This window comes from Alligator sinensis, unplaced genomic scaffold (assembly GCF_000455745.1).
Source record: "Alligator sinensis unplaced genomic scaffold, ASM45574v1 scaffold1542_1, whole genome shotgun sequence".
Lineage (NCBI taxonomy): Eukaryota > Metazoa > Chordata > Crocodylia > Alligatoridae > Alligator > Alligator sinensis.
The window spans coordinates 478,401-487,946 of NW_005842452.1; the positions used below are offsets into that span (position 1 = coordinate 478,401).

At 52.5% G+C, this 9,546-nt stretch overlaps 1 protein-coding gene across 16 annotated transcripts in view; it reads right to left on the minus strand.

Annotated features, from left to right (window-relative positions):
* The window catches only part of PCBP2 (poly(rC) binding protein 2), an 18,721-nt gene extending 10,704 nt beyond the window's left edge, over positions 1–8,017 (minus strand). For 4 of the 16 annotated variants that reach the window (XM_025212253.1, XM_025212252.1, XM_006030572.3 and 1 more), the window contains exons 1-8: positions 7,489–7,997; positions 6,880–6,903; positions 6,761–6,793; positions 6,199–6,315; positions 3,824–3,955; positions 2,956–3,084; positions 2,203–2,277; positions 496–582 (exon numbers count right to left, since the gene is read on the minus strand). In XM_025212253.1, coding sequence (XP_025068038.1) covers positions 496–582; positions 2,203–2,277; positions 2,956–3,084; positions 3,824–3,955; positions 6,199–6,315; positions 6,761–6,793; positions 6,880–6,903; positions 7,489–7,557 — 666 coding nt within the window. In that variant the 5' untranslated portion in view covers positions 7,558–7,997. Of the gene's footprint in view, positions 1–495; positions 583–2,202; positions 2,278–2,955; positions 3,085–3,823; positions 3,956–6,198; positions 6,316–6,760; positions 6,794–6,879; positions 6,904–7,488 lie in introns of all 16 variants that reach the window. The other 12 variants (XM_025212254.1, XM_006030573.3, XM_025212251.1 and 9 more) reach the window with 10 other exon arrangements.
* Between the last annotated feature and the right edge of the window lie 1,529 nt (positions 8,018–9,546).

Genomic DNA, 9,546 nt, shown 5'->3' on the forward strand with positions numbered 1-9,546 from the left:
TCTCCCGGCCCCACACCCCTATGAAACTGCACTTGACAACTTACTGCTGCTGAAGGCAATGCTGGGAGCTGGCTAACCAAGCTAGTCAATGCAACAAGGCAAACACCTGACCTGCTGCTTCCATGTCTTGATTAAAGTGGGACAAAAAAAAAAAAAAAAAAAAAAAAAAGAAAAGGGGGAGAAACTAACGGAGCCATAGTCGTCACCTGACCCATCAAGAAAAGGGGCTTACAGGGGCACGGCAGATCTACACTGACAACACCTAAGCGGCTGGCGAGTGAATGGGCTGTAGGGGAGGTGGAGGAAAAAAAACATGAGGGAGGGCTTGATGCAGGTCCCAGCGGACAGGAGTCCGCAGCATAAAAAAAAAAAAAGAAAAGAAAAAAAAAGAAGCCACCGCCACAGGCTGGGGGGGGCGGGGGGTTGCCACCCTTGCTGGCAGTCTCAGAGAGGCCAAGGATTGAGCGGGCCATGGAGACTGAACTCCCCTCTCACCTCTTGAGGTGGTCCCTCCAGGTCAGAGTTGAGGCACATTGATGGGGCGGTGTGGGGGTAGCTTGCACTGCCGCTGCTGTACCTGTCCTGTGGATAAATTAGAGGACTTCAGTCTCCAGGGCTGTCAATCCCAAACCTTCCGCTAACACCCAAGGCACATAGACATCGCTCTGCTGTGGAGGGCTGGCCCTGGGTTGACAGGACCCACCAGCAAGCGCAGCACTGCCGCCAACTCGCTGCCAAGGCAGCCCCAGCGGCCATATGGTGCTGGCTGCGGCACAGGGAAGGGAGAGGGCAGAGAGGGAGTATGTGGCCATGGACAAGCCTGCTCCTCACTGCTCTAGCCATTGGGAAGCCTACCTCAGACCCCAAGGAGTTAACCTCTGGTGACAGACCTCTGCTTGTAAGCCAGTGATCACAGTGCTCCCTAGTCCCTTCCCCACAGGCCATTGCGCTAGCAAGGAGCTGTGTAACAAGCTGTCCAAGTCTGAGTGGGGGCAGGGGGCAGGGAGGGGGAGAGGGAAGGAGCAAGTGAGGCAAGGAACTAGAACGAGACAGATCTGTTCCAGACAAGGGGGAGAGTTGCGGGCTGAGGGAACAGCAGGCCAGGCCAGGATGCATGGCCAAGTCACCTCTTGCTCTGGGCAGGAGGTCTTCCTTAGACCCACTCAGCAGCTGCTACCATCTCCCTGGTTTGGCTACGGTTTGCCAGAGTCCTCTAGTCTCATGGCACTGCTATGTCCCAGCTCCCACTCTGAGTGAAGAAGAGGCCCATGGCATCACAGTAGTGTCTTAGCAGCTATGGGCTGTGATCCTGTCCCCAAGTAAGCATCAAGGTAGGGCCCAGAGGCAAGCAGCTCAGTCCTGCAAGCATCATAAGCTGTGGCAAGGAATGCCAGGGGCTCCCTAAGCCACCTCCTGGCCAGGGCTCTATGGGGTTTGTCCTGCATGGAGCTACATAGGTGGCATCCCTGCCAGATAAGAGCTGCCTGCCCAGAACCACTCAGCATGACAGACATCACAGGAGTCAGACCAGCTGAGGCTGCAGTTTTGTACCTGTAACCAGCAAGACACCATTTCATGGCTATGGGGAGCACCTGGCTACACTGTTCTATGCCATGGGCTAGCTAACGCCATCACCCATCCTGCCTTGGGGATGCTAGGAGGTGGCGCTGCACTGCTCTTTGTTCACACACATCAGTTTGGTCCAGAAGCTGCTAGGAGCCCTAGGGGGCTGGTGCCTTCCCCACTCAGAAGCCCAGCCCTTCAGAGTTAGAGCTCTCCCCTGCAGTCCCACCAGCTAAACCTGCAACCCCCTGGCTGCTGTGGGGAAACAAGCACCGACTATCCAGCTTGCCACTCCACAAGCACCCTACCCCAACAGCCTACATGGGCCTTACAGAAGTTGCCCCTCTGCACTCAACACCTTGCTGAAGGGGTCCTCCTCCTCCCCCAACAACAACTAGCCTCACATGACCTCTCCCCCCCCCCCCGCAATCAGTTTTCAGCGCCTACTGGAAGTGAAGAGTCTGCTGCATGTTTGGAGCAGCCTCCGGCCAAACTGACCAAAGCAGCGGAGGGAGCTCTATGCTGGCTGGGCAGGCAGCACGGGTGACGGGCATGCACGGTGGGCTGATGTGTGCTGGCGGTGTTGCTTCCTCTCCCCCCACCCTGCCCCGTGCCTGGCAAGCAAAGGAGCAGCCTTACCTGCCCGCCTGCAAAGATGACTGGAGAGCTGGATGGCTTGGGTCGGTAGGGGATGGTGACACCCTTCGGGGGAGACTGCAGTACGGGAGCCAGAGAAGAGAGAGGTTAGATGCCAGAGCCTGGAAGTCTTTCGCCACAAAAGGACACATTCACTAGTGGCTCTACAGGCCACAGTGAGGCTTCTCTCCCAGCCAGCTCTCTAAAAGAGCTATAAAAATAGATGCCAACAGGCTCAGGCAGCTAAGACTGCGTGCTAACATTTCAAGAGCTGCAAAGGGCAAATCAGCTTCTCCGCCTTCCAGGCACAGTGCCCAAAGTGCGCCACATGCTCAGAGAGGAACAGGGAGCTGGCAGGGGTATTTCACGCCGAGATGGGCATAGGCCCGAGGACACTTCTTGGAGGATACTGGAGCCCTGGGAAGTGGAGCCAGATTTGGAGCAGGAGGTGCTACTGCCTGGCAGCCAGGTTTTTCCAGTCTTGATCTAAATCTTCCAGGTTAACCCCAAGCCAATCTCCTTCTAGGCCCCTCCACCCCCTACAAGGCCTTGGGCTTCATCTTGATCCAGTTCCTCACAGGCTTGGCCCAAGGCAGAGGTTTATACACTGGAAGACAGCTGGCTACAGAGTCCAGCACAACAGGAATGGCATCTGCCTTTCCTCACCAAGCTCAAGCAGGTCTTGTCACTTTGGGAGCTGACCTGTACTTACTTGCCCACCCGCTGCCCCCAGCCCAGAGCTAGCAGGGAACTTACCTCCAGCATGACCACGCAGATCTGCTTGACGCACTCAATGATGGACTGGGGTATCCCAGCAATAGTGATGGCTCTCTCAGTTGAATTGGGCAGCATGTCTCCTGCCACTTGGACCTGTGCCCCCGTGCTCTTTAAGTTTAGGAGTAAAAATAGTGCATCAGGCATGCCAGGCAGGATGACCACAGCCTCTGTTCTAAGTGGCAGGTTCTGCTCTGCACACCCCCTGCCCCATCACAGCCTCAAAAAAGAAATAAATAAAGATGCCTAATCCCAGGTGGAAATAAATTTGGTCATTGGGAACCCAGGGCCAGAAAAAGCAGGACCTAGAGTTCAGCTTTTCCTTCCAGCACAAGAGAATCTCTACAGAGCAAAACCATGTGGGGTTAATCTGCCAGCATCCATGGGACAGCCGTGGCGCATGCCTTTCTACACAGAGCGCCTTGCAAACCTTAATCCTCACATTCCTGCATCCCCACCCTTGGGGAAAAAGGAAGAAGGCAGGGGTTGGGTTTCATTACCTCCAGGCACTCAAGCAAGTGACAGATCCAGGAGGTGGAACCCAGGAGTCCCAACCACTTGCACCAATCCAGCTGGGGGGACTGGGGAAAATCATGGACCGTGCCTGACTACGCCATGCCTGGCTCCAGACATACCCCCGTCTCAGTTTCACAAGCACTAAAAATACAAGCTGCTTTCTTAAAAAGCAGCATGATACCACAGCTCCGCTATGCTTCCTCCAACCCTTGGTGCTGCAGCTGGGGAAGGTCAGAGGCCTGTTCTGCCGCTGCTCAACTGCAGTAGCTGCTCTCAGAGCAGCTGCTTGCCCTCTCCCAGGAAACACCACCCAGCCCCCCACCCCATCACAGACCTCTCTTATCTCTTTGATCTTGCAACCTCCTTTTCCGATGAGGGAGCCGCACTGGCTGGCAGGTACCACAAGCCGCAGAGTGACTGGGGGCCTGCTTGCAGCTGTGCTGTTGGTCATGGAGCTGCTGATGTCCTGCAACAAGAGGTGGCATTCAGGAGAAACCCCTGGGAACAGCCTGCCTACTATAGCCAAAGCCCAGCAGTGAGACACAGGACAAGTATGGCCCAGAGCATTTTGGGAATAGGACGTGGGAGTTACGTTACAGCGTTGAGGACAGAAAGGCGTTTTTCCCCCTCCATGCCAACAGGGGTATAGTTCCCCAGAGTACTTCAGCTGACGGATCTCTACCAGAAACATGGAGATCCCAACCAGTCACATGGGGTACTGCTTCAGATGGGTGAACTACTGCAGGAATCATTCTGGCTTTCTTACCTTGTTCTGCCTGAGGCAATACCTGGCACAGAGGCCACTGCCAGCAGCAGCTGCCTTCCAAGATGGCAGAGCCACCCTGCCACTGCTAGACTGTCCTGTTACAAGCTCCCAGCTGGGAACACCATCCTCCAGGGTCATACGGAGATAGCTAGCAGCAGACCCTGCATGTACAACTAGCTGGATTCATAGAATCGTAGAGAAGTTGGGCTGAAAGGGACATCCTGAGGTCAATATTTAAAGTCCAACCCCCTGCCAGAGGCAGGATCAGACAGGCTGCAATCAGCTCTCAGATGTCTGTAGCTGGCAGGGCATTTACTGCTTTGAGTAAAACGGGAATACAATGGCACATGCCTGAAGAGTTAGGGAGGGAATTAATCCATGCAGATATAGATTTAAAAATTCATCATGAAGCCAGCCGCTGGCAAGAGGAAAAAAGAGTCAAGACCTCAGTCCATTCCCAGGACTACAGCTATTCTGGATGGAAGCTACGTGGGGGAGGGGAGCTGCAGTGAAGACCGCAGCTCAATCCCCATAGGCTGAAATCCAAAGCCAACTCCAGGTTCAGGCAGTGAAGGGATAGTGCTTGGCTCTGTTTGCGCACCCTAGATGCTGGGCTGAAGACAATCCTGTGGCGTGTTCTTCTCTTGAAGAACACAATCCCCCGAGGCGTCCCACGAGCTACATTTGAGTGTCCAGGAAACTGCTCAGTAGCTCCGTCAGAAGAGCTTCGCAGGCCCATGCCAGTAACCCCTGGATGCCTGCACTCCTCAAGGGCAGAGCTAGTCCGGTCACAGGGGCGACAGGCTCAGGTTACCAGCACCCTCTTCCCCTCCCCGCCAACAGCTCCAGGCTCAGTTCTGTGGTTCAGGCATTGATCTCAAGCTTAAGCTACACTGAGAGTCCGCCTGGCTTTGGCAAAGCTGCCAGAGACTGGGATGTGGTGCTCGCTCCCCTCCAGCAGCCCTCCTGTCTTGCTAGAGGGTGCCAATTCCCTCTGTTCAGATAAGGCCCAGCAAAGCCTTTTGCCTCAAGGCCCAAGTTGAGTGCAGGATGCCAGGAAGGGATCTCACTTCCTCGCAGGACTGCCTGGTACAGTAGGTATGGGGCTGTAGGTGGCTGGATTAAGTTGAAGCCATTGGTCACTCATCCCTGCAACAGTGGATTCTAGCAAAGCTTCACACTTGTCAGTCCCAGAAGGCTGTTCTGATGCCAGATACCCGAGAAGCCTCTAGCTCAGGCACCCAGCAGTCAGCATGAGGCCAAGGAGGGAATAAATGCATAATTAGGGGCCAATGCAGCTCACCCAGCTGCAAAGTTTATAGCCCAGGACTGAGCTAGGGATTGATTCAGCTTGGTCCCTCTGTGCCACAGGCCGGACATGAGCTCACCCCTCTTCCCCCTGGCATAAACACAGCCCCCCATAGGTAAAGCCAACTCTGTGCCCTTCCAGGCAGGCACTCATCATCATTTCCACTGCCCCATAAAAGGCAGGGGGCAGGCACCAAAGCTAAGGCGCATTCTTACCCCTTGTTTCCCAACATGCCCCTCACCCCAGCAACTGTGGTATGCGATGAGGTCACAAACTAGCTTGTGACATCAAGGGGTAGGCATCTTCAGCCATGTGGCAGTCAGCCTGTAGTACAAGCAGCTTCAGCATGGCATAAGGCAAACAGGGGAAAGAGCAGAAAACAGAGCAGCAAATCAGATAAGGAAAAGGAATTGGAGTGGCATTTGAGGACGGTGCAGGGGCCAATGTGTGGCTTGGCTGCTAAAGAGACTGCCCCCTTCTCTACAGGATGGGGGCCCCACAGATATGGTGTAGAGGCAGCAGTTCTGGCAGGGTGCCAGCACCTAAATGGTTAATGCCGCCTGGTCAAGCAGCATCACATCTACAGCACACGGCAGCTGCGATTCCAGAGCCTGCCCGGGAAGGGGCCACGCACCTCTTCCAGTTTGTCAATGATCATCGCAAACGCTTTGAAGATGGCATTGGTGGGGCCAGCAAGAGTGATGATCCGCTCTGGGCAGTTCCCTTCTGAGATGTTGATGCGAGCACCACTCTGGAGGAGGAAAGGACAGAAATGTGAGCAGCCGGGCGAGTGGACGGGATCAGTCCTGATAGAACCAACAGGGTCTCTGGATAACATTACAATGCGATGAAGAGTTTCACTGTGTGAAGTATTCAACACAGGAGAGCCATGAGGCCTGACTGCAATACAAACAAACAAGCCATTTTATGCTGTAAAGTCCACCCCCCCCTGCAGTTCTGCTCTGGGCTGGGAGCAGCCATCTTAGTTTCCATCTGCCAGATCAGCTCTGAGATTGGCCAGGAAGAACTACATTTCCCAGCATGCCTTGCGGCCTACAATGAGCTTGTTTGTTTCCACCCCAACCGCAGCCAGCTGAACTCCTTCTAGGGCCCCTAAGTTTTGCTTCTTTTCTGCTGTAACTCGATTTAGGGAGCATCTTAACCCAAATTATGGTCATTTGCTGCCCAGAACCTACCTCTTCACGCATCTTCTTTACAGATTCTCCTTTCTGTGTAGAGAAAGAGGGATTATTACAAACTACCGATTCACAGGGGTTCCAAAGGAAGGAGAACAGGGAGTTACCTAGTCACTTACCTTCCCAATGATGCTTCCAACCTCCTAGAAGGCAAACAAGAAGCACTGGTTAGTGGTTTACAGAGATAAAAGCAAACTGGCAACACCCGTTTCTTCCTTTGCCAAGAAAGAAGTCATCCACCATCTCATTCCACATGAAACCCGATTAGTAAATGCTGACAGTTCCACGGTTCTCATATCCAAACACCAGCTCACAATGACTATCAGAGTACGGAGTCAAAGCAAGTTCAAAAGCAGCGGTACATTGTACTGGGGAGGAAATGATTTTCTAGTTAGTCTTTTCTCCCCCCACCCCGCCACTGGCTTCCATGATATTCTGAGGTTTAAAGCCTCCCTTCCAAAAAGGTCACAAGATACCAGTCTAACCAGAACAGGCCACATGCCAAAAGTAAATTCCTAGCAGCAAAGAGACTAATGCTTGTATAAACGAGTCAGGCCGAGACACTAGGTCCATTTTATTTAGTAATATTTCAGTTACCACACTTCCGTTTCAGTCCCAGTAAGAGAAGCCGCCCCAGAAAGACACTAATCTGATGGGACCAAAGGTTTCAGAGACATTCACTGTGACCCAATTCCACCCGGGGTATAAAGAAACGATATAGCAGGTACCTTTCCATGCATAAGTAGCCGAATGGTAAGTGTGACATTTAAACCACCTTCAATCACACCGGTGTCCATCTTGAGCTGTGTTCTGTTGAGTCAGGCTTTGTCAGTGGTCAAATCTTTGGTCGCTGGGGGATAGAAACTGCAACAGAAGAGGGGTTGTCTCAAGTCACGCTGGAAACACGCACCCAGTCAATGCCTGATCTTTGTTATTTACAACAGCACGTGGCATTTCGGGATGTTCCCTTCTCCACAGGGAAGGGCTGGCTATTAATCTGCCTGGGGGGGGAGGTCCTCCAACAAGCTGTCAAAACAGCAGACTCCCATTTATGAGGGGTCAACATTCACCATTCAGGACTTTAAACATACGTAAGGTGTATTCATATGGCGCCGGCAGCTTCCAAACATGTTCATTTCTATACGAACACTTGCTCAAGCAGGATCTGCTGAACACGCATGATACCACCTGCGCTTAGCAGCTAGGCCAACCTCCCTACCCTCTGGCTGCCAGGACCAGAGGTTGTAAAGAGATCAGGTGTCATTTTCCATTCCAGCTCCCTCCCACAGTGCCTGCCAATAGCTTCCGTGGCAGAGCGTCCACCTTCAGAGTAGGCTTTGTCTATGTACAGCCTGCACTGCTGTAAGGGCTAGCCTCAAATTTTAATTCAGATTAAAAAACAAAAAGGCAAGTTTAAAGCCCAACAGCTTTACTGGGCACGCTTCTATTCCAGACAGAGTGCCTTGTTCCCATTTGTCTTAATCCACTTCCAGAAGCAGGGCTAATCAGGAAGCTGCATTGCTGATTAACTCCGTGTAGCAACAAGCCCTGGTTCGTTTTAACGTTCACTTAGCTGAGCTGGCTAAAGACCACACAGGCACACACTTTGATCAGTTCGAGTCGCTTTTGGATTGCAGGGATGACCCCAATTCACCAGACAACACAAATGTCTGCACAGAGGCTGCCACCAGTTAATTTAGTTGCTGCCTTAACTTTAAAACTAAGTGTGGGTTAAGCCAACGCAAGCAGGGAGCTGACCGGCATGTCACGGAAAGCACAGTGAGTTGGCAAAAGTTTAACTACAGCAACTTCCAGGAGAAGCAGCAATGACCTGACCCAAGTAGGCGGAGAAGAGTACGCTGAAATCCCAAGTTGGAACTTGCCAACTGAGATTGACGGCCACACAGCAAGAGCTGGGCATTAAAGGCAGGCTGCAAGGCAGCCTCTTGGGCCACAACAAAAAGCAAGTGACCTCAATGAGCGTTTCTCGCTGCGTTCAATGTGCACGGTGCTTTGAAAACAGCCGTGGGCTCTCTCAAGGTTCAGGTGGCATTCCTACACATTACTTTGGGAAGTGCTCCCACAGATCTTACCATCTCTGGGCAAGCTAGTTGCAAAGCCAAGAGAATAAACCCAGGAGCTCAAACTCCTCTCTAGTTTAGACTACACAAAACTTTCCCCCACTTTTCGGGGGGGCGGGGGGGGCGAGGTAAGAGCCTCATATACCATCTCCCACTTCATAAAAATAAAGGGGTATTTTTCCCCCCTAATTAAATCCCTACAAGTTGAGTCCCAGTCTGTTCCAGGTAACACAAGTACTCTTCTCCCCCCCCAGCAGCCCTGGGAAATTAAACTTTTCATAACATTTTATTTTTTAAACCAAAGAATTGAGTCTAAACAACATGAACAGCGTCCCGTCCCGTGTCCCCCCCCCCAACCAAAAAAGCCAGAAACACCCAAACACCCCCAAAAATGGGGGGGGGGGAATCAAAACAACCAGTAAAAAATAAAAACAAAACAGAACAACAACAACAAAAACTTGAAGATTGGGGAGAAAAAATTTCTTGAGGGGAAAAAGCTCTTCCAACAGCTCACGGGCAAGAGCGGACAAGCCGCGCTGGCGATCGATGATTGGAGATACAAGCCCTAATGACAAGATAGTTATTGGGGGGTGCTTTTCTTTGCAACCCCCCTCCCAAAATTACCCCACTGCTGCCATTGAGGCCCCAAAAAGCCGCTGGCATCGCCCCCCCCCGGTCCCCGACACGGACAGGAAAAAAAAAATC